General features: G+C 42.6%; 2 protein-coding genes across 5 annotated transcripts; both read right to left on the reverse strand.

The window, feature by feature from the left end:
• Positions 1–73: 73 nt before the first annotated feature.
• tspan4b (tetraspanin 4b) lies at positions 74–8,827 on the reverse strand. Of its 2 annotated transcripts, XM_014192305.2 has the most exons (8): positions 8,309–8,826; positions 7,238–7,307; positions 5,911–6,102; positions 5,640–5,714; positions 5,266–5,361; positions 2,236–2,349; positions 1,760–1,843; positions 74–901 (listed from the first exon to the last, which is right to left on the reverse strand). In XM_014192305.2, the coding sequence occupies exons 2-8, from the start codon at positions 7,304–7,306 to the stop codon at positions 833–835; spliced, it is 699 nt and encodes a 232-aa protein (XP_014047780.1). In that variant the 5' UTR covers position 7,307; positions 8,309–8,826; the 3' UTR covers positions 74–832. The 2 variants fall into 2 exon arrangements, with proteins under 2 accessions (XP_014047780.1, XP_014047782.1); XM_014192307.2 differs by lacking the exon at positions 2,236–2,349 and having other exon boundaries at positions 8,309–8,827.
• A 938-nt stretch (positions 8,828–9,765) lies between these two features.
• Positions 9,766–18,235, reverse strand: si:ch73-248e21.7 (uncharacterized). Of its 3 annotated transcripts, XM_045716116.1 has the most exons (3): positions 18,012–18,235; positions 16,960–17,654; positions 9,766–11,875 (listed from the first exon to the last, which is right to left on the reverse strand). In XM_045716116.1, the coding sequence occupies exon 3, from the start codon at positions 11,305–11,307 to the stop codon at positions 9,988–9,990; it is 1,320 nt and encodes a 439-aa protein (XP_045572072.1). In that variant the 5' UTR covers positions 11,308–11,875; positions 16,960–17,654; positions 18,012–18,235; the 3' UTR covers positions 9,766–9,987. The 3 variants fall into 3 exon arrangements, with proteins under 3 accessions (XP_045572072.1, XP_014047753.1, XP_014047754.1); XM_014192278.2 differs by lacking the exons at positions 16,960–17,654; positions 18,012–18,235 and adding an exon at positions 12,467–12,819; XM_014192279.2 differs by lacking the exons at positions 16,960–17,654; positions 18,012–18,235 and adding an exon at positions 12,463–12,819.
• Between the last annotated feature and the right edge of the window lie 5,072 nt (positions 18,236–23,307).

The following is a 23,307-nucleotide window of genomic DNA, read 5'->3' on the forward strand; positions in this document are numbered from 1 at the left end:
GATTCATACATTTGGTTAAGTGTATTTTACAAAATGTGCAAGTTCACAAAACAAATACCACTTCACAAGCATACAAATTACAATGGATTTACATTTTATTTGCTTTGGTAAGGCTCACTTTTAAACATATAGTTTAGACTTCTGGTTAAAAGATGCTGCAGTTGAACAGAATACTGTAACTGTTTCTTTGGGGCAAATCTCACTGCTTGTCCATGGGCATCAGAGCAAGCACTTTACATTTTCACTACTAAACAATATCATTTGTATCGCCTAATAGTAAAAGTGACAAGTAGCATGTAGTCCCCAATAGTTACAAATAATGTCATTCCTTATACAGGATAAGTAAATGGCTGTATTGCGGTCGTGTTGTGCAGATGATCAGATCTCTAAAAGACAATTTAATTACACTTCTCCAGGCGTTGTGAGATCTGAGCAACATGACTGCAATGAAGATTTACATTTATGTCATTTAGCAGACGCTCTTATCCAGAGCTGGAATGTGCCCCATGGTTTTTAGTGCAGTGTTCTAAGAACCATCAATCCAGATGAAAATAACCTTTCAAATGTGTGTGCTCATTCAAATATATTTTATTCAAACTTAACAGAATTGAACACAAAAGGATGATCTGGATTTAATGTTCTGAAAAACCATCCCCAGCAGCTGTTATCACATTCAGAACCCAGCTAACACTTTTTAGTTCCCACATCGATGTGGGGAAGTTATTTTTCAAATAACCAAAGGAAAACCTTAAGGGAACGTGACATGAACTCTCTGTGCCAGCTAGGGAGTCTCTCATTCAGCCTCTCTTGTCTGTGAAGGACCAGTCCCAGATCAGTCCAGGTACTTCTCAGCACGGAGGATCTGGCAGTACATCAGCAGGGAGAAAATCAGGGCCAGGATCTGAAACGACAAGAGAATGTATTTGAGTTATACAAATGGTGAAATGTTTGCCAGATAAGTTTCCTAAATGATTACATTTTTTTAACTTCAATATGTGTAGCTCATATTTCTTAGTTCACTGAGAGAGCTCATATTTCTTAGTTTATCGATTTTAGATATGTTACAACACTCAATATTCTCAATAAACCAGATTCCAGTGGTGTAAAGTACTTTTAAGTAAAAATACTTTTGTAGTTTTTTGGGGTATCTGTACTTCACTATACATTTTTGACAACTTTTACTTTTCCAAAGTAAAATTTTTTACTCATTACATTTAGAATGCTCATGCAGGACAGAATTATGGCACCTATCAATATAACTCTTTGTCATCCCTACTGTCTGATCTGGCGGACTCCCAAAACACAACTACTGTGTAAATTATGTCTGAGTGTTGGAGTGTGCCTCTTTCTGTCCGTAATTAAAATTAATACGAGAATAGTGCTGTTTAGTTTGCTTAATATAAGGAATTTTATGTATAGCATTTACTTTTACTCAAGTGTGACAATTTAGTACTTTTTCTCCTATTGCACTTAAGTACATTTAAAACTAGATACTTTTACTCAAGTAGTATTTTACTGGGTAACTTTCACTTTTACCTGAGTTATTTTCTGTTAAGGTATCTTTACTTTTACTCAAGTATGACACTTGAGTACGTTTTCCACCACTGCAAGATTCAAGCTTTCTTTATAAACATGCAAGTTAATTTATCTCTGGCTGTTGATCAAATTTAATTGACTAACAATGATCCTGCTTGGTGGAATACAACCCTGGCTTATTGATTGTGATTCATTGATTGATCTATTAATATGTTGTAATTACCTGGACAATACCAAGGCAGACTCCAAACACCAGGACAGAGAGGATGTTGTCCAGGAGCCACTGTCTGGCCTTCTGATAACACGGCTGAGAGAGGGAAGAGAGAAGGACAAAGGGGAAGGAGGAGAGGGAAATGTGAGAGGAAATGGGGAAGGGCAAAGGAGCAGTAGGGGAGGGTGGGGGACAGAGAGGGAGATGGGGGTTGGGTAGGGGGGGGAGAAGAGTGGAGGACAGATGTTGGAGAGAAGCAGAGCAATATGTTGATGAGAATTGGGTGTTGAAAGAATGCAGTCGAGAAAATGAATTGTATTGTCACAGGATCATTCTTTACACTCTTGTAAGTGTGAGCGCACATGCAGATCTGGACTCTGTTAGCAAGACATGTAGGCAGCTGGGAAATGTCTTGTGCGCAGGCTGTTGAACCTTGACTCCCCTGACTCTCCCCCCCGTCCCCCCCTACATTTGAGAAGTGGTCTGACCTCGATCCATCCTTCAACACATTGGTCCATCCCACCGGAGCAGCAGGAAAAGGGGAGCGTTCCATTGATCACGAGGTACCAATCTGTTTTGTTGGTGACGCCGCAGCACTTGAACTAAGAAACAAATATTGCATATTTGTTATTATTTCTGTTGGTCTCTGACTCTGTCAGATCGTTAGTTAGTTTGTCTGAAAATGTGCCTCTAAAAATGTGTCCCTGGATCAGCAACTGCACAGCCCCTCAGACTCACTGATGCTGTATGTACATGGATGTACATTTCTAGCCAATCAAGGAGATTTAAAGCGATAGTGCCAGATGTTGGCCCTTTTTCTACTTACGCAGAGTCAGATGAACTCATGGATGCTATTTTTATGTCTCTGTCCAGTATGAAGGAAGGTATCTTTGCGAGCCAATGCTAACTAATGTTCGCACAATGGCTGGAAGTCTACTGGAACAGCTACAGTAGCATGCTGACTCTGGTTAAGTAAGGGCCCTTTCAAGGGTCAATCTGCAATTGCTACATCCATATTTGGATGGATATATATATATATATAAAATGAATGATATGTAGCCATTGATTCTTGAAGAATATAACTTATAAATGCCTCATGAGCTTAGTTCAACTGTCATACCACACCAGAACCACCCAAAATATAAGCTTGTTTTACTCCAATGTTTGTAAACAAAGTAAAACAATGGATTGTCAGTTCCCGAGGGGTATACTACGGAGCAGGTTGAAGGAGTTAGGAGGTAGCTTATGTCAACTTTGAGTTCAACTAGGTATTACCGTCATACAAGCGTGGCTCATCTTTTAGCCAGGCAAATTTCTATGGCAACGAATCCTTCAGAACTCACGGCTAACTCCACTTACCCTGAATGAAATGACTTGAGCCGCGAGTTGAGGACCAGATCCCTCCCTCTGGCAAAGATTGCATCATCCCCTTCATTTGAGGATGTCGACTGGTTAAATATTTTATTAATCAAATGTTTTTTGTGTATAAAATGTTTTGGTTAAAATATCAAATTACACATTTAGTAATGACAGAATGCAATGTAATGACAGAATGCAACTTCACGCAATGTAACACTTTTGTATGACTTAATAACTATTGATAGAATATGACTTAATAACTATTGATAGGACACCAACGACTGCAATAACGATAAGTAATAAAATAACTGTACTTCTAAAAGCCTATTTCACACTGCTGAATTTGCAAGATAACTTTTTTTTCATTTTGGTTTCAGCACAATTGAAAATGTGGCACTGACTCGCCCATGGATTGACGTTTCAGCATTGTCTTAATGAAAAGTCTGGTGTTCGGCTAGCCATGTGCGACATGCATGCGCAGTTACAAGCCTGCTAGAGTTAGCTACAGCCGGCCGAGCAATATCCACTGTTGTAGTATGGATGAAGCCTGAGCTGGAATGTGAAGCTAACTGAAGCTGGTTAGCTTTAGAAAACTCTGAGTAGATCTAACGTGCCTTGTAGGATACCCCTCTGGCATCCATGGCTCTATGAATTTGAGAGTGGTTATGTTTCTCCAGCCCATCATTCCGCTTTTTCCTGAAATGGGAGAGGGAACAGGGCCGGATTACAGGACGGGCATTCAGGGCACATGCCCCGGGCCCCCAACCCCCCCTCCAAAACAATTTTATTTTGGGGGTTTTGGGGCCCACCTGGAGGTTGGGGTCCCCCAGATAGCATATGATAGCAAAATTTGTAGAATTGCAGGAAATTAAGCTGTACAACTGCACCATTTTTTTCTGTCTCATGGTAAAATGTGAACAAAATGATGCGCTGGTTGAATCACGCGCTGGTTGAATCAAGCTTGTTTCCACGTTGAACCAACATGGAATAGATGTTTGAATTGAAGTCTGTGCTCAGTGGAGAGCTATAAAACAGCAAACGTGTAGAATTGCAGGAAGTTTGCTTTAAAACTGCAACATTTTATCTTAGCCTCAAGACAAAATGTGTAGAATAGCATTATAAAACTGCAAATGTTTCTCTCTGCGCCATGCCAAAATGTGTTGAAATGCAGGAAGTTAACCGATTTCCAAAAAACAAAAACTGCGGATTGGCCCATTAATGATCACTAAGGCCAGGATGGCCTACACCCGCATAGCTGGGCTGCATGCACTAGATTAAACATAATAGAATGTTAAATTGAACATAAACTGTGCTGTACAGGGTGGGGTTGGGTTCTGACTTCAAAATGCACCTCTGCCTTTTAAATACGTCAGCCATTGCTTCAAGCCACACACCGGCACACCCACCGAACAACGCAAACGTACCTCAATGTCTGTTCAAGAACATGTTGGGGAAACGTGTCATTCAGTACAAGCTGTTCCACAACGTAGCAAACATTCAAGTGAACTGAACGCGCCCCCGGTGTTTTGGCGATGTCGGATGTGTAACTGCATTAGTGCTATCAAATCAGTGAGCGTCTGCTCGTGTAGTTGTCACGGAGCCACACCCGTTCCACTCCCATTAGAAGTTCAAAACGAGAAATAATGACACAAATTGAAAATCATTTCACGAAATAAGGATTTCTATCAGTCTAAAGCGACTCAGTGCATCCCATGGTAGTGTACGCAATAGTCTACCGCACCAGGCTGCTTGTCAAATTGGCTAGATGACCATTCTTGATACACATGGGAAACTTTTGAGTGTGAAAAACCCAGCAGCATTGCAGTTCTTGACACAAACCGCTGCGCCTGGCAACTACTACCATACCCCGTTCAAAGGCACTTAAATATTTTCTTGCCTCATTCATCCTCTGACTGGCACACATACAAGGCTTAAAAATCTTCCTTTAACCTGTCTCATCCCCTTCGATTCCCCGGGTCAGTCTATGTCATGGAACGAGCAGGTGTTATTAATGTTTTGTATGATCAGTAAGTCCTTACTATCATCGTCAGTCAGTTTAAGTGATTTATCACAAAATCCACACTGAACAGACAGAAGCACCATATAAGGTAACAGACTAGAGATTGGTGGGTTTCCCCTAACCCCCATCCCCCCTCTACCATTTTCTGCACATTGTCCCATGACTTCTTCAGTCCTTCGTCTGTCAAGTAATCCTTCATCCCCTCCTTTAACTCATCCTGCGCTTTCGTGTCCAGCTGTGTGAGAGAGATAGAGATGAAGATGAAGTGTGGGCCTTGATATACTTGCAGCAGATGAGACAGATATAGGGGATAATGTAGATGTACAGAAGGCTTCTATAATGTAGACTGTACTTGTATATACTTTTTTTTAAACACTGGTTGTTAATTTAGTGGTAATATAGTGGTAAAACTTTACTAATGACCCTCATTTGGGGTTGTTAAACATCAGTAGGTGAAACTGGATCTTTATGAGTGGCCAGGAGGTTTGTAGATGGATGGTAGACTGGACTCACCTCTTTGTGAAAGATATGGAGGACCAGGGTTAGAGTCACCTCTGTCAAGACCAGGAGCAAAAGGATTACAAAGAACTGTGTGGAGGGAGGGAGGGAGAGAGAGAGAGGGATGGGAAAGAGAGAGAGAGAGATGGGAGAGAGGGATGGGTTAGATGTTTAATCCTTTGGACCTGTGCGTGTGTGTGGTTTTCTGTGTTGTGGTAAGTTGACTTGTAAAGGTATTTAACATGGTTGAGGTGGACCCATGTTTTGTGATGTCATGGGGACTCACCGTCATCAGCAGGCAGCGCTGCTCCTTCAGGGCACCAAGGCAACCCAGGAAGCCTGTCACCATGGTGACGCCTCCAGCGACCAGAAGTAGGTTTGCTGCGGAGAGTGAGGGAAAAGACAGCGGGAGGGAGGAGAACTCGGACTGGGTGAATGATAGCCACACTCCCACTCCAAACAGGCCACACCCTCCCAGCTACAGAGGAGACAGGAGACACAAAAGGTGACTTACGGTGAATCTCAATACGTAAAGTGGTAGTTTATTCCTAAATCAAAGTTTGAACCATGTTTTATAGTCCTCAAAAGTCATCTATTTGTCGGACAAACTTAGATTTCCGAGTGAACTGTCAGAGGTAGTTGCCTCCATAGTTAGAAGATAGGACATGGGAAAGGAAGCAAGTTTTTGCATTGGGACTCACCCTGCCTTTTGTGACTGGTCCCAGATCTGTATGTGTTTACATGTGTAAAAGCACTTACAGATGGGACAAGGCTACCCTGTGTTTTAAGTTGTGCATTTTAAAAGCTAAAACAGAGCAAAATCATCAATGCTGCATGCTTGACCTACATAAGTCGAGATTTGGAGTCTTACTGTTGAGCGTGTTTCCATATGTTCCTACCAACTAACATATGTCCAGAGTTATTGGAGTGTCGTTTTATGTCTTGGTGCCGCCAACCAGAGGCTTTATCATGACCCTTTTTCTCTTTTTTTAACTCCATGGCCCGTTATGACTTTGCACTTTATGATATCTAGTTCAGAGTTTGTATTCACATCCTAGCGTTGTTAGCCCATACTGTACATTACGTGTGGTGCATGGTGAACTTGTTCCCCAGCCTAAGGTCACGTTCACGTTAATCTGGGATCACAAATATATTCATTTGGGAGACAAATAAATAGACCAAACTTGAACATAATAGAAACAGGACCACAACAAAACTAGAACAAGGTCAGATTGGAATCAGACTAGTTTAAGACCAGAATGTACAATCTCTTATGGTATGTAGAATGGAACAGGCCAGAACAGATCAGAACTGAGCCAGAACAGGACAAGAAGAGAGCTAGAAGAACACCGCAATAGAACCACACAAACAGGACTAGACAAAGACCAGAAACAGATCAGAACTGGAATCGGAGCTTAAAAGCCCAATCTGTGATTTCAAACAGCCTGACCCTCCCGCTTTGTTTGGTAATCTATATTCTTCAAGATTCAAACAATGGGTATAGCGTACTGTATGTCATTTATTTCAATGACTATTGGGCAGCAGAAAATCATACAGATTGTGCCTTTAAAAAACTGAGGCATGCCAAAGGACAGAGATGGAAAGGTACTGACCCAGAAGATGAGGTTGAAGACGAACATGAGGTATTTCACGCAGCACAGGCACCTCCGAGAGGCTGACATCCTGACAGAGAGAGAACAAAGTATTCTATACACTAATATCAAGTTCAAGCTAATTGGGTTATAACAAGTTCAGGACAAGACTTGAGAAGTTTAATCGACTTAACTCCACTCAAGTATACCTTGGGAATATAGCACATTCGAGGTGTGATTGTGGTGGCAGATGGTTTTGTGCATTGTGGTTAGTTTTGTTGTTAAGGTATTTAATATGGCGTGTCTGTGGTTAGTTTGTGTGTGTGTGTGTGTTTGTGTGTGTGTGGGGGGGGGGTGGAGTCTGTGCCTGTGTTGTAGTGTTCTTAGCCAGCCAGTACAGTTTGTATGGTGGACTTGCTCTCTAGCCTGTGGGTCGGATAAGTCACACAGTCACTGTGGTGGAATCAAGTGACCTGTTCCACACACAGGAAGTCAGTTTGTCAGAGCACAGGAAGGAACCTCCCTTCTCCTGCTGGACTGCTAATTGTGTGTGTGCTTGCTAATTGAACTCATGTGGGGCGGTCGTGGAAGGTTACCATGACCAGCCACAGACAGGATAAACATGACTCATAACACAACTAGAAGTGGAGCTCATTCTAAAGGCATGCTGATGCTAGAGTGCAGAATAGTGTGGTAGAATATACTTAAAAATAACAGAATGAAACAGAGGAGTGCTTCTTTTGTTAATAGATGTACAATAAGTGGCGGTCTTTGAAAATGGGGAAGAATTCTTGATCAAGCGAAACGACATTGATGTTGGCAGTGTGAACAATGCCAAAGTATTTTATGCGTTATTACTTGTTCACCACTTAGAATGGACATAAATGGAGGCAGGCTTACAGAAGAAGAAGAAAACTACTTTGGCTTAAGTTCTGCTGTAAATTATTTTAAATATAAATTATTCAGTCTTAGACAACCAAATTGTCATAAATCAATATACGGCATTACTAGGATTCATGCATACACAGTCAAGGCATACCTGCCATGGCGGAGACTTTTAACGTGTGTGTGTTTTAATTAAGACTACTGTACCTGTAAGACGGTTGGCTCCACAGGCTTGATATACAAACAAATGAGTAGAAGAATTCCAGGCTAGGAATCCTCTTTTGTTCTCTTGGCTCTTCTTCTTTGTTGAGTTGATTTTATTTCAACTCAATAACATATGTTTGGATTCAGTCCCCTTTGTTCTGTTTTAAATGGTCCTCCAGATTAGAAAGCTACATTTGAGTTTTCCCTCTTTGTCGTCCTCCCCGCCTCGGTATGGATTGTTCTTAGGATAGAATTCCAGTTTCTTGCGCTCTCTCTTTCTTTTCCTCAATTCCTTTCTCTCTGTCCACTGTAGAATTCTTGTCAACCTTTAGATAAACTGTCCTCCCTTAAATCTTTAACTCAGTTGATACATTTAATAAGTCTATCCCTACATCTAGAGTTTGTTTATCCTTTCTCCCTCTTTTCTATTACAATGCAGTTCTTTCTCTTCTCAATAACTTCCAGATGTGACTGTGTTGTTGCCGCTCTCTATTCTCTCTCGCTCGCTCCCCCTCCTCCCCTCATTATTTTTGCCGTCCCTCCTCCATCGCCTCTTCCTCCTCACCCCCATCCCCTTACTCACAACATATCTCTCTCTCGCCCTCCCTTCCTCTCTCACACTCATTCTCCCTCTCTAAACAAACATTCTCTGTCAGATTATCCTATTCAGCAGAGAGACATTTAAGGCATTCATTTGCCATAGAAACAGTTTTTTCTCTTCCTTTTCCTCTGATTCTGTTGTATGCACCCCCCTCCCCCCAACACACACACACACACACACACACTTCCTCCCCTTCCTGAACAAATGGTCGAGGGAGGTTGAGGGGTGTAGTGGAGTTATGACCAGGATAAAATATAACATTTTGGCTTACGTACGTAACATGTCCTACCAAGGACATTGCCTTTACAGTGATCAATCTTAGTAAAAGTGCTTGTTGTTATATCTAGGTTTCATGTGTGATCACATCACATGACATTCCCTGATTTAGCTGTTTGCCTGAAAAACTGTGTTTGATCTCTGCTTGAGGTACCTGTTGTTTTTCTGCTAGATGTTTGCAACAGATGCAACTGAGCAAAACAGACCAATAGAACGGAAGACCTGTGCGTCACCACCACACCAGCTCTTTACTGCAGGTCACATAATTGAACTGTTCTCTGATCATAAAGATAGGGAAAGGGCACAACCTAGTGGCCATAACCGGCAACACATAAAATCAAAGCCTAACTATGGGACAAATCCTAACTTCTACTGAAGTCGAATATTCACTTAATCATGCATTGATGTCAATGGGAGACTAAGTGAATATTCAACTTCAGTGGAAGTTAAGATTCCTCCCTATGAATTGAGTGCTATTGAGTCAAGCAGTTCCAGAAGTAAAGTGCATTTGCGGAGAGCAAATGATTAAGCAAAAAGTATTCATATTCTGTCACGTTCAACAACTTCATTCTAGCACATTCTCTCCACATCCTAAAACTTTATTAAACTGCAAACAGTTAAGAAAAAACACCATACAAAATACAACTGGTAAAACTTATGGCTATACACACAACCATTAGTTATTTTGATAGAGCACACAATCACAGATCAATACAATGTTAAAGGCCTTTTCAGTAGTACAAAAATATTAGAAACCTTTACAATTATCACATAGAAAAACTTTTTTTATGGAAAAACTTTTTTTTTAAACGGCAGTGGTTAGACAGAATGATGCTCCTCCATTCTGCTCACCTCTTTCACTCTCATTTTCTTTCTTTCCATTCCCTTCTCCCCTCTCCATCTCTTTTTCACTTTCCCCCTCTCTGTTGCCCCCTCCTACCTTTTTCTCAGAGTTAGATTTTGAAAGGGAAGGAGGAGTCATTTTCTCCAGCCCCTCCTCCACTCCCTCATCAATGTACAACAGAGGCTCCTTCTCCTCCCATTTCTCCGCCTCCTTGCTCCCAGCCACTCCAACTGCCCCATCAGGCCCACCCCTCTCTCCCTCAGTCTCGTTGGCTATGAATGTGCTTAGCACCACATCTGTTCCAGCCCCCTCTCTCTTGTTATCCTCTGGGCTCCCTCCCTCCTCCCCGCCCTCACCCTCCTCCCTGTCCCCACCCCCTAGCTTCACTGGCCCCGCCCAGGCATCGTCCTCTGCTCCTTTCTTCCGCTTGGAACTCTTCCCGTTCCGGACGCTGGACCCAAAGTACTCGGTGCGGCACTGCCTCTTTCGTCTGACGCCCAGATATATGCAGTAGACCATTCCCAGGCATATAACCCAGACCAGGAGACCGACGATGATGACCCAGAACAAGCTGAGCGGACTTCGCTCGACCCTGCCCGCCGTAGAGTCTGGATCTGTGGAGGTGTGGGTCGTAGCAGGGGTTGTGAAATGGCTGGGAGTGCTGTTGACTGATGGGGAGGTGGGTGCAGGGGTAAGTCCCTCTGTGTGGCTGTCAGTACTCTCTGAGGCAGTGTGGATAGGTTCAAGTGTAGGAAAGGAGTCCTTGGTCAGACGAGGGGTGGTGTGGAGGGGCCAGACTGGGATAACAGAAGTCAGGTGGTCCTGGGATGTGGTTGGGAGATAAGAGGTGGTAGTCAGGACGTCTTGGGAGAGGATGGGTTTAGGACCAGGTGGAGTGGTCGTATCTACAGGCCCTTCAGTGATCACAGGGGATGGTGTCATCGTCTCAGCCTCTGAAGTAGTAGTTGGTGCATCAGAGGTGGGCTCCTGAATGGTTGTGATCTCAGGGTCTGTTATTACTATAGTGATGGCATCTATGGTAAATACTGGAACAGAAGTTACCGGGGTGATTTCAGTGACAGGCTGTGCTGTAGTGACAATCACAGGAGCAGTCGTTGTCTTGGTGGTGGCCTCAGGTGAAGAGGCTGCCATCGTGCCGTCCTCAGTAGTTGGTGCTGCCATGCTGACATTTTCAGGTATGGGGACATTATCTTGGGCAGGGAGACTGCGTAGAGAGAGGGAGAGGAGTAGAGCCCCGAGCATCAGTCGTACCCACTCCATACTGGGCAAGAACTGAGAGGGGTCACGGAGGTCAACCGTCACTAAAGGGTTTTGCTGACCTCTCTCAGATTACGTTTGTCTTCCTCTCTCTGAGGTGCGTCAGCGACAGCCTTGTGGCTTGAAAGGTATTGGAGGTTTGTTTTACAAGTCTAGAGCAGAAAAATGCACATTCTAGAAAAGAAAAGCAGTATCCGTCATCAGCTACCGGGGTTCTTGGTTTGACTAGGATTAAGTGTCGGGCTTTGATCTTCACTGCTCTCAGATTTTCCCTTTCTTTCAGGCCTTGCTCTTGTTAAAAATCTAAGGTTTGACTGAGTGTTAAGCATTAGAAGTGCATTTACGTAGTCAAACTTTTGTTCTCTTGCTGTCTCTCCTGGTTGCTGGGCTTGTGGTTAACTAGGGTGTACTTGTGTGCAAATAGGCCGGAAAGACACAAGCCTTCTCTTCCTCTCTCGCTCTTCCGTTTTCTCCTCCCCTGCACTTCACTCTACTTTTCTGTATATCAGCTGTCTATTTCAGGTGCAGCGTAAGAGATTGCAGCAATGGTGAACCAAAAAAGTCACGAGACCTATAGAGAAAAGGATAGATTGAAGGGTAAAGGAAGAAATGGAAGAAGGAATGAAGAGGTTATTTTATGCGTACATTCCCACATGTGCTGTATAATACATTTACCTCCTCACAGCATCCACTGTCTGGACCGCTGTAGATGTAAAATGCTTGCTTAGTACACGCCTACAAAATTAAGGAAGTTACCAACACTACTTCATGTTGTTTATTCTTGTCCGCGATGTCACCATCCATTGAAATTTTATTTCTAAATTAGTGTCTAAAAGCAAGTAGGCCTGTCTTAAAAATTATAAATAAATGAAGACTTAAAAAAAAACATATTTAAGAAATTGAAAAATGTATTTAAAAGGAATTATGAAGAGATACATTAGGAGGACCCTCTTACTACAAGAGCATGTCAGTAAATGTAACACAAGCCTATGAAAGTTCCTCTGATTGTATTTTTGAAACATCTCTTTCCCTCCTTTTTCTTGTCTCCTTACACAGTCACCGTTACAAAGTCATATTCTGTCTATTATTATCCAGATCAGTGTCTGTTAAGATCAGACATATATCAATGTGTGCCATGAGATTTTCAATCTTACTTACCCACATGTTTCTTGGAGAGAACGGTTGGGTTGAAGTTATGAATCCACCATAAAGGCATAGGCTTTAACTCCTGTACTGTGTGGATGACGTCTCCTGCACTAGTGCATGTATAAAACACCTTTCTCTCGCTCTCTTCCTCCGTCCCTCCCTCCTGTTCACTCCCTTCTTTCTCTAACCCCTCCCTTATTCTCTCTAGTTGGCTCTCTCTATCTCTTCCCTTCAGAGTATCAAATTCTTCATAAAACAGTTTTGTTAACTACAAAAGAGAGATAGGTGGATAGGTGGGGTTGGAGAGATGCCAAGTAACTTAAGAGTAGCTTAATTTTGGTTGCTGTGTCATGTGCTTGTTTTCTTGAGGAAAAAGGAGAAGTTGGTCCTATGAAGAATCTGTGTGTGTGTTGAAATGTTTGAGCCTGGGTGCGTTTGCACGCCTACACACAGGCCTACTTGGATGTGTGTGTGTTTGACGGTGTGCATGTGTTTCTGTGTGTGCGGGGAGCTGGCAGTCAAAGGGCGTAGGTTGTCAAAGCGTGAGAATTCAAAGTAGACAGAGTATGATGAAAATGCCATTTTATTATGTCAGTCCATGTTGTTTTCACGTCTTGGGACATTATATGTCAAACTTCAGCTGGTCAGGTATTACATTCAAAAGGGGTAGATTTTCTACTGTATTTACAGCTATACATTATTGATCAAATGGCCCGATCCATTATCAATTGTGAGGTAGGCCTATAGTCGATTCCAGTTACCATGTTCAGATGCACACCAATATTCCGTTATTATTTGGGATACTCAAGTATTCCTGTTTACAATAACCCGAATAAACTTGTATCCCAGTTATGAGAAACCCAGTTAAGATGCCTGGGATATGCTGATCGTAGATGGGATAATGTGGCATGTAAACATCTTATTCCGTTCACTGTTGTTTTACATGATTTGTACAGGCTCAGTTTCGCATAGTATCATGGTTAAATTTAGGAATATTCTGTTTATACAGGGATAATCGTAAGCGGCGGATAGACGGATAGGGCTGTCGTGCTTCAAGTTCTTAGGAAACTTTGCAGTATAAAATATCAAATCGGATCCTTTGTTTGTAGCCCTCAGGGCAATTGAACTGATCCAAGAGGCTGTTACAAAACTCCGCTGGCGGAAAAGAGATACTCGGAGCTGACTTTTAGTTCGACTCAGGAGGCGCACACACCACCCACCGATTCTGAGTATATTACTTGCTAATGTTTAGTCTCTGGATTATAAAGTTGACGAGCTCAGGTCAAGGATTTCCTTCCAGAGAGACATCAGGGATTGTAACATATTCATGACTCTCTCGGGATATACTCTCTGAGTCCGTTCAGCCAGTTGGGTTCTCAGTTCATCGCGCAGACAAGAATAAAGATCTCTCCGGGAAGAAGAAGGGTATGTTTCATGATTAATTACTCATGGTGTAATTGTGATAACATACAGGAACTCAAGTCTTTTTGTTTACCCAACTTAGAATACCTCACAATCAAATGCCAACCGTATTACCTCCCAACAGAATTGTCTTTGGTTATAGTCACAGCCGTGTATATTCCTCCTCAAGCCGATACCACGACGGCCCTCAAATTACTTCACTGGACTTTATGCAAACTGGAAACCACATATGCTGAGGCCACATTTATTGTAGCTGGGGATTTTAGCAAAGCAAATTTGAGGAAAACGTTACCGAAGTTCTATCAACACATCGCCTGTAGTAAAACACTCGACCACTGCTACTCCAACTTCCGGGATGCCTACAAGGCCCTCCCCCGTACTCCCTTCGGCAAATCTGATCATGACTCCATTTTGCTCCTCCCTTCCTATAGGCAGAAACTGAAAGAGGAAGTACACGTGCTAAGGACTATTCAACGCTGGTCTGACCAATCAGAATCTGGGACATGTTCCAGGTAGCCTCCGAGAACAACATAGACGAATACACTGATAGGGTGACTGGGATTATCATGAAGTGTATAGGAGATGCCGGCCCAGACGGCATCCCTAGCCGCGTCATCAGAGCATGGGCAGACCAGCTGGCTGGAGTGTTTATGGACATAGTGAGTCTCTCCCTATCCCAGTCGGTTGTCCCCACATACTTCAAGATGTCCACTATTGTTCCTCTACCCAAGAAAGCAAAGGTAACTGAACTAAATGACTATCGCCCCGTAGCAATCACTTCTGTCATCATGAAGTGATTTGAGAGACTAGTCAAGGATCATTTCACCTCTACCTTACCTGACACCCTAGACCCACTTCAATTTGCTTACCGCCCTAATAGGTCCACAGACGGTACAATCACCATCGCACTGCACACTGCCCTATCCCATCTGGACAAGAGGAATACCTATGTAAGAATGCTGTTCATTGACTATAGCTCAGCATTCAACACCATAGTACCCTCCAAGCTCATCATTAAGCTTGAGGCCCTGGGTCTGAACCCCGCCCTGTGCAAATGGGTTCTGGACTTCCTGACGGGCTGCCCCCAGGCGGTGAAGGTAGGAAACAACACCTCCACTTCGCTGATCCTCAACACTGGGTCTCCACAAGGATGCGTGCTCAGCCCCCTCCTGTACTCCCTGTTCACCCATGACAACCTACAGGGAGGAAGTGGAGGCCCTGGGAGTGTGGTGCCAGGAAAATAACCTCTCACGTAACGTCAACAGAACCAATAAGCTGATCGCGGACTTCAGGAAACAGCATAGAGAGCATGGGAGCATCCCCCTTCCCCCCCGCACTAGCCACTTTAATAATGTTTACATATTTTGCATTACTCATCTCATATGTAAATACTATATTCTATCATATTCTACTGTATCTTAGTCTATACCACTCCAAATATTTATATTTTCTTCATTCCATTCCTTTACCTTAGAATGTGTGTATTGTTAGATATTACTTGTTAGATATTACTGCACTATTGGAACTAGAAACACAAGCATTTCGCTATACCTGCAATAACATCTGCTAAACACGTGAATGTGACATACACCTTTCAAATCAAATAAAGTTGTATTTAAACAGCTTATCTATAATAAGACCTTAACTAGGATATGAGCTATTATCTGGAATACAGTACGCATGTAAACGTGGTCAGTCAGATAAATTAAGCTAAATTGTTTACGCCCAGTGCAGTTCACCAATCCTTTTTATTTGACGAGCTCCTGATAACAGTGCATGTACAGTATTAGGAGTCAACAGTATTTGTCTCAGTGTGTTTGTAGAAATGGCACCTTTCTCCTCGTTGCTGTTTGACACATGACGATGATGTGTCACTAACAAGGTCTGAATTGTCTTAAAATGGGAACTCTCTTATCAAGTGTTATTTCCAGTTAGACATGTTGTTCTAATCTCTGTCTCTATTCCTCTCTCTCTTTCTCTCTGATCAGACCCAGGCTTAATCTGTCTTTCAGTAGACTTATGTAGATCTTATACTTTTGTTACAGCCAATAAACATACAGATTATCAATTCATATTGTAAATGTTTAAACTCTGTCAGGATTATAGTTTTCAAATCTGCCATGGAATTGGTAAACTAAGTATGAACATTTCTCTCCAAAGTAATTCCAGGTAAATTGTAGTACTGTAGTACAAAAAACTAAATCATACGCAGGTCTCCAACAATGTTTGGTCTGTAGTTTCTTCTGGTACCGCGCTACCATTTGCATACCAGAAATAAGTGATGTCCTCCAGTGTCACTTTGGGTTGAATCCACAGGTTGTCACACTCTATCCCTTTCTGCCTCCGCTGCTCCCTCCTCACCCTCTCCTTCACCCTCTCCCTCCCTCTCTCCCTCCGTTTATGGTCAGGTCCCATGGTGGAGCCGTTGGCGTACCACAATTCCACCCTCTCCTCCACCGATAATATCTGGTCAACCCACAGGTTCTCCAGATTCACCCCTGACACCTCCTCTCCTCGCTCTCCTTTCCCTCTCTCTCTGGACTGACAAACGCACCGATAGGAAGACAGTGAGACCAAGGAAGACTGAAGCAGTTAATCCCAGAGCCCACAGAACAATGAAACAGACCAGTCTAGTAGAGCCAGGAGGCAATGATGGGGACCTTTCATCTGCCTCTCCGCACTCAGGACGATAATGCACATTGTTTTCAGTTGTGTTGTTCAGCCTGTTGTCATAGCCTGAGACTGTGTGGTTGTGTCTGAGTGAATGAGTATGAGTTTTCTTATTCAAATGTACTGTTGTGTTACGATTATTAGAGGTTGTGGTATTACTGTATGAAAGTGTGTTTGTGTAGTTGTCTATGTTATCTGTAAATGTGTTTGCATTTATATATGGAGTTGTGCTATTGTCAGCATGGGGGATTGAAACTGTGGCGTTGTCCTTAGACTGGCTTGTGTCGTCAGGTTGTGTTTTGTAGCTAGTAGCCCTGTAAGTCACGGTCATGTGCTCATACAAACCAGGATATGTGACTGTGTACGTAGGTGAAACCATCGTTATTGTTGCGACGCTGTAGGCCTTACTTTGTTTACCTCTGTTCAAACCTGTCACTCTACTAGTTGGGGTGATTGTGAAGAAGTCTCTCTTTGTTGTGTAGTAATCTCCTGAAGCAGTCTCTAGTCCTTGTGTAGCAGTGTGCTGGTCTGCTGCTTGTGACCTGTTTAAGTGTGGCTTCGCTAGCCTGGAGTCATTACTGGTGTCAGCAGCCCATGTCTCTATGAAATTTGGTGTGTTCAGTTTCTCTGGCTATTTCAGTGTTGCTGCTGTCATGATACTCAGTCCCTTCCTGCTTGGGGAGAGTGGTGGTGCTGGGGTGGTCAGTTGTGGGTGAGGCTGTGTGTCTGCTGAAGGGAAGAGTCTCATGGTGATTGTGGCTCTCTGTTTCCTTCCTCAAGTCTCCTGCAGTTGTGTGCCTGTTGCTCTTCTGTACGGCTGTGGTGGCGTAAGTGGCAGTTCCTGTTCTGAGAATGCCTCTTCCTTGAGTCGTTCTGCCTGAGTTGTTGACAGCTGCTAAGCTAGTGCTTTTCTTCAATTGTGTTTTGAACGTGCCGCTAGTCCTACCAGGGTGGTTTTCAGTTGTGGAGAGTGGAAGCATCAGGGGGTCTGACGTTGGAGTGCTGATACTAAGGTCTAGAACTGTTGTTGTGGTTTCTGTGGCGCTCGGTGAAGCCACAATGGTGGAATGGAAGGCACAGGGCAAGGGAAATCAGAGTCCCTCTCATCATGTCTGTGTGCGAGACAGAGGGGGACAGAGAAAGATATAAATAGTGGGAAAGAGAGAGTAATAGAGAGAGGGAGAGAGAAAGAAAATTAGAAAAAAAGACAGTGTGAGAGAGAGAGTGAAAACGAGAGAGAGACAGAGGCATCCAGCTAATCAGATGACTTTGTTTTGCTTGTAGTACTGTAGCACACTTTTTAAAACTCTCCCATTGCTTCCCATTGCCACTCAGTCTCATACCCAGTAAGTTGTCAGTTCTCAATGAAAAAGTTGTGCATCTAGCGATTTCATACAATTAGAAACCAATAACTCTGCTCAACATGGATAATAAAATATCTATGCAAATAAACAGAAAAGTACACGTACCTAATTGTCCAGCTTTCTCATCTCACTGCCTCTTCCCCTTTATCCGCGATTTCCTCTTCTACGGCGCCACTCATCATCGCACCCTGCTCTAACCACAAGCCTCCCACTCGAAGTTGACATGAGGAAATGGTCTGTTTGATTGCCGTGGCAACAGAGCTATATGGTGCAAGTTGTGGTATGATGATGTGGTATGACATGGCCAATCCTCCAATGCTCAGTCCCCTTAGATGGCAGTTTGGAATAAAAACACGAGTTACACCCCGCTTCCTGTTGACTCAATTCATCTCACACGTTACAGATTCAAAGTGATGAGTGAACGTTTGGCGCGAAAAGTGATAGACAGCATTCAAGTCTGTAATTATCGTTTTTTTGCCATTGAGGTCAACAGTGATGTCAAACACTTTACTCATAATGTAAAGTGATTTAAACATACTGATTATTCATCATGCCTGCTTGACAAAAAAAGTATCCAGTGCAGATTAGGGGATTTTTTTTAACACCATCATGGTCATCTGTAAAATGATTTTCCATGGATGATGAATTTATAAACATACGTATACAGGATGTGTAAATTACATTTGTGGTAAACCGTGGGGTGTTGGGTTGAGCGTGCAGAAATTGACACAGACTGGGAGGCTTTAGTCCGCAAAAACAACTTTACTAACACAGAAAATAAACTTAACAAAGAAAATCACTTAGGTTTGGCTCGGTCGTTCTTCTCTACTGTGGCTTGGTGTCGGTCTCTCTCGCGATGTGCCACTGTGCTCCTTTTATTTGGCCTCCACGGCTGGTTGGCACTTTCCTCTAATTACCTCCACTTAGAGCTGTCCGTGTCGGGGTGCCCAGCTCCCGTATTCCCAGCAGAGGGAGCCAACGTCGCCTCACGTACCTCCCCTCTATTACCATCCCCCGGGATAGACCTCCTGGGATACCCCCCACCCCCACCCCCCTTAGCCCTGACTTGGAGGGGGGCATGCTAAGGGCTAGTTTTGCATCCCTCCAGGATAGGGCGTCCGCATTGCCGTGCTGGGCCCTCGACCTGTGGATGACAGAGAAAGAGAATCGCTGTAAGGACAGGAACCAGCGGGTGACTCGGTCATTTGTGTCCTATATTTCACTGGTCATCCCCAAAGCCAACACTTCCTTTGGCCGCCTTTCCTTCCAGTTCTCTGCTGCCAATGACTGGAACAAATTGCAAAAATCTCTGAAGCTGGAGTCTTATATCTCCCTCTCTAACTTTAAGCATCAGCTGTCTGAGCAGCTTACCGATGGCTATGTACATGTACAGGTACAGTGAATCTGTAAATAGCACACCAGACTAAGTCATCCCCATAGTGTTACTTACCCTCTTGCTCTTTTGCCCCCCAGTATCTCTACTTGCACATCATCATCTGCACATCTATCACTCCAGTATTAATGCTAAATTGTAATTATTTTTGCCTCTAGGGCCTATTTATTGCCTAACTCCCTGCTCTTCTACATTTGCACACACTGTACATATATTTTTCTATTTCTCTTTTCTTTTGTGTTATTGACTGTATGTTTGTTTATGTGTTACTCTGTGTTGTTGTTTTTGTCGCACTGCTTCGCTTTATCTTGGCCAGGTTGCAGTTGTAAATGAGAACTTGTTCTCAACTGGCCTACCTGGTTAAATAAAGGTTAAATAAAATAAAAAATGTAACCCATTTTAAACTAAGGTTGTAATGTAACAAAAAGTGAAGGGGTCTGAATACTTTCCTGAATGCACTGTATGTTTTCATTATTTTGGGTATAGGGGAGGGTCACTTGTTTTTTTCAAGTGTTCATGGAGGGTTTAGTTAAAATATATTTTGCTGAAGGGAGGGCCAACCATTTTAATTTCAGAGATCTGATTTTTTCCAGGTAACCCTTATTATAAATAACGTACACTTCCTAAGCACATGCAAAATCCTAGAGGAAAACCTGGTTCAGTCTGCTCTGCACCAGATACTGGGAGATTAATTCACCTTTCATTAGGACAATAACCTAAAACACAAGGCTGGAGTTGCTTACCAAGAAGACAGTGAATGTTCCTGAGTGGCCGAGTCACAGTTTTGACTTAAATCTGCTTGAAAATCTATGGCAAGACCTGAAAATGATCAACAACCAATTTGAAAGAGCATGAAGAATTTTGAAAAGAATAATGCGCAATTGTTGCACAATTCAGATGGGGAAAACTCTTAGAGACTTACCCAGAAAGACTCACAGCTGTAATTGCTGCCAAAAGTGATTCTAACATGTATTGACTGACTCAGTTGGTTAAATACTTATCTAGTCAATATATATTACTGTTTGATTTTTCTTTTCTTTCTCTTTGACATTACAAAGTATTTTGTGTAGATCATTGACAAGAAAAAGACAATTCCATGTATTTGAATCCCACTGTAACACAACAAAATGTGGAAAAAGTCAAGGGGTGTGAATACTTTCTGAAGGTATTTGAAAACATGTGAACATGGTTTCACATGTGAACAACTGACCTCGTGTCTCATCATATCAGCTTTTATCATGCTGATAAAGATAGCACCTCTACAGATGGTATCTACAGCACATTCGCATTCTCTCAAGATGCTGAAAGTATTAAATCATATTTCTCCATTCCTGTTCCTGAGTAAAAATGTTGCCTACATTTGGTGTATCTGTGGGAGAAAGGTAGACTTGCTGAGGGAAGAAAAATAGAAATACATTAGCTAACAAAAGAGGAGACTGACAGCTGACCCTGAGTGGAGAAAACAGGTGGCCATACATCCCCAAGTAGGAACCACGGAACGGCCAGGCAAGCTGTATGTATGGCCATGACTAAATATATGCCATGCGTAAGCCTGCAATGCATGCATTATTTTCATATCCATATGAGGAGAGTCTAGCCATCAATATGCTAGAGCTAAAAGCCGATATGGGCGTTATCCATTGGGTTGAAAGAAAAAGGTGGCAGAACGCATAGGAGGTTTTACTTCATTTACATAAAGGATGGACCTATGTATTGTATATGCATAAAAGCAGAGCCGGGGCCTAAGGAAGGCAGTTGTTGTCCGCGGACCGGCTCGGCTTTATTACTCTGTATTAAAGTCTATATTGAATTTACAAATTCTTGTAAGAAGTGTTATTCTTAAGACAATTTTCCACGACATATTCTTTTACTGCGTGAAATGCTTAACTCTGCAAAAGTTAATATTAAAGGAAAACTCCACCTCAAAAATCTTTTGGTATTTGTTTCATTAGTCCATTGTTGACGTAGTCCCCTTTTTCTTGGGCTTATCAGCAATCAAGTTGTCAAGATATGTAACTTTCAAAATACAGAAATGATCCAGTATGATGCATTTTGCGCCATATGATGCTGCGTTTTGCATCATATGATGCAAATTGCTCATACGGAGATGATTTCTGTATTTTGAAAGAGGTTATAGACCCACAGTCAGTGTCTAGATTTCAGTTTCCATTTAACACATCTGAACAGTAAGCAACAGTTCCCTTGACGTACCAGCACACCGGTGCTTCTACCGGTACCGGTGCTTCTATCATCCTCTTTTACCACTTTACCAAATCTTTCCCAAACATGACTTTTCTGGCCCTCCCTTCTCTCTATTTTTAACTCTCCATTTGCAGCTTTTCTCTTGAATTAACCACTGACATTGTCCTTTTTGCCTCAGTGGATAACATTAACTTTTTCTAACCATTCCACAAAGCATTTGGCGATTGGGTAGGCTATTTGGCACTTGTAAGCCTATGTCAGGCCCTAAAGCTTAGGCTTACCGCACTAATGCGAGATAGCCTAAAATAATGAAAGAAAAACCTATAACCCGTAGCCTATAGATATATTTATGTATTTAAGGTATTGTTCTCTCTTTATTCAATCCTCCCGCCACCCACCCACCCACCCTTCATCAACACAATATTTTATGACCCTAAATCTGCCGCCCTGCGGATATAACCTTGGGGACTGCGGGTTATGAGTCAAGTATGCAGGAAAATTATGACTGGTGTGCAACCACCAATTAATATGTGAAGTGTTCCTTTTTGTTCTCACACTGTGCGAAAAAATGAAATTGGAATGATACAGAGAAGATAGGATGGTAGTGAAGGGAAGTAGGGAATTGGGACAATAAAAACAATTTCCAATTCTTGAAGTATTACTGAAATAGTTTTTTATTACTTAAATAATGTAATGTAAAGTATTTTTGGTTATTCAATGGTTCTTGCTACATTCAAGTTTAAACAATCTCTTTCTATCCACATCTCTTTCTCTCTCTATCTTTTTCTCACTTTCTCTCACTGCCAGAAATGTAAGACTTGATGGAATTTGATCCAAGGAGATTCATGCAGTATCGTTTCACCGCACATTTTCTGACCCTAAGGGAGATAGGAGCAACATAAGTCTATCCCTTTGATATTGACTTTTATATCTGTAAAATGAGTGAATAATGACTCATTCAAGTAGCAGTTAATCAATGTGAGATGTGGATGCGTCTATGTGAGCATGTGTATGTGTTTTGTTATGAGTGTTTGTGTTAATGTAGGAGTGAACATTGTGTTAATGTAAGTACTGATGATGTAGCTGAAATTGTGTTTGCCTGCATGTGACTGTGAACGACTGTACTGTATGTCTAAGCTCTGTGTGTATATTAACGTCTGTCTGGCGTTCTCTCTCAGACTAGAGTTTACGGTGGGCAGCAGGGTAGTGAGCTGTTTCGTCTGATAGAGAGGCACGACTTCAGAGACCTGATCCTCAAGACCTTTTGACTTTGAGATCGGCTACTGCAACCCCTACAGCAGGAACACCTGTGAACACATCTACAGTCTACCTGACCTGGAGGCAGACATGGAGGCACATATATATGCATGCTCACTAGGGATGCAACGGTACACAGTATGTTGTCAAACGGTTCGGTACGCCCCCTATGGTTCAATACGCACATGTGAACCGCGGAATTACGATATGCCTGTCATTTTCCTATAATTACCAAAATGTGTTTATTGCGTTGCAGACTACCCGCACGTTGTACATTCAAATCCACATAACTAGACTTGCAGCTTGTGAACAGGCTTGGCAGGCAACTGCTTGGGACACCAAGCCGTTATGGGGCTCCTGAGGGCTGACAAACTTTAATCCACAGCAATGTCTCAAAATGTGGCAACCCCCCATAATTAAACAACCAATGGACGATTTGCAATGACATCTCAGTAAGAAACCTCCCTAAATGGGCCCCATGAAGAAATGGGAAACTAAAAACGAATATTCTCTCAGCTACAAGGTGATAATGTTGAGCGCTAGCGAGAC

Source organism: Salmo salar, chromosome ssa03 (assembly GCF_905237065.1).
Source record: "Salmo salar chromosome ssa03, Ssal_v3.1, whole genome shotgun sequence".
NCBI lineage: Eukaryota > Metazoa > Chordata > Actinopteri > Salmoniformes > Salmonidae > Salmo > Salmo salar.

Coding starts and splice junctions, on each gene's coding strand:
- tspan4b (XM_014192305.2), bottom strand. CDS start 7,306: ATGTCAGCCTCTCGGAGGTGCCTGTGCTGCGTGAAATACCTCATGTTC. Junction 5,362..5,639: donor TCCATATCTTTCACAAAGAG/GTGAGTCCAGTC, acceptor TCTCTCACACAG/CTGGACACGAAAGCGCAGGA. Junction 1,844..2,235: donor GTGTTGAAGGATGGATCGAG/GTCAGACCACTT, acceptor TCCCTCTCTCAG/CCGTGTTATCAGAAGGCCAG.
- si:ch73-248e21.7 (XM_045716116.1), bottom strand. CDS start 11,307: ATGGAGTGGGTACGACTGATGCTCGGGGCTCTACTCCTCTCCCTCTCT.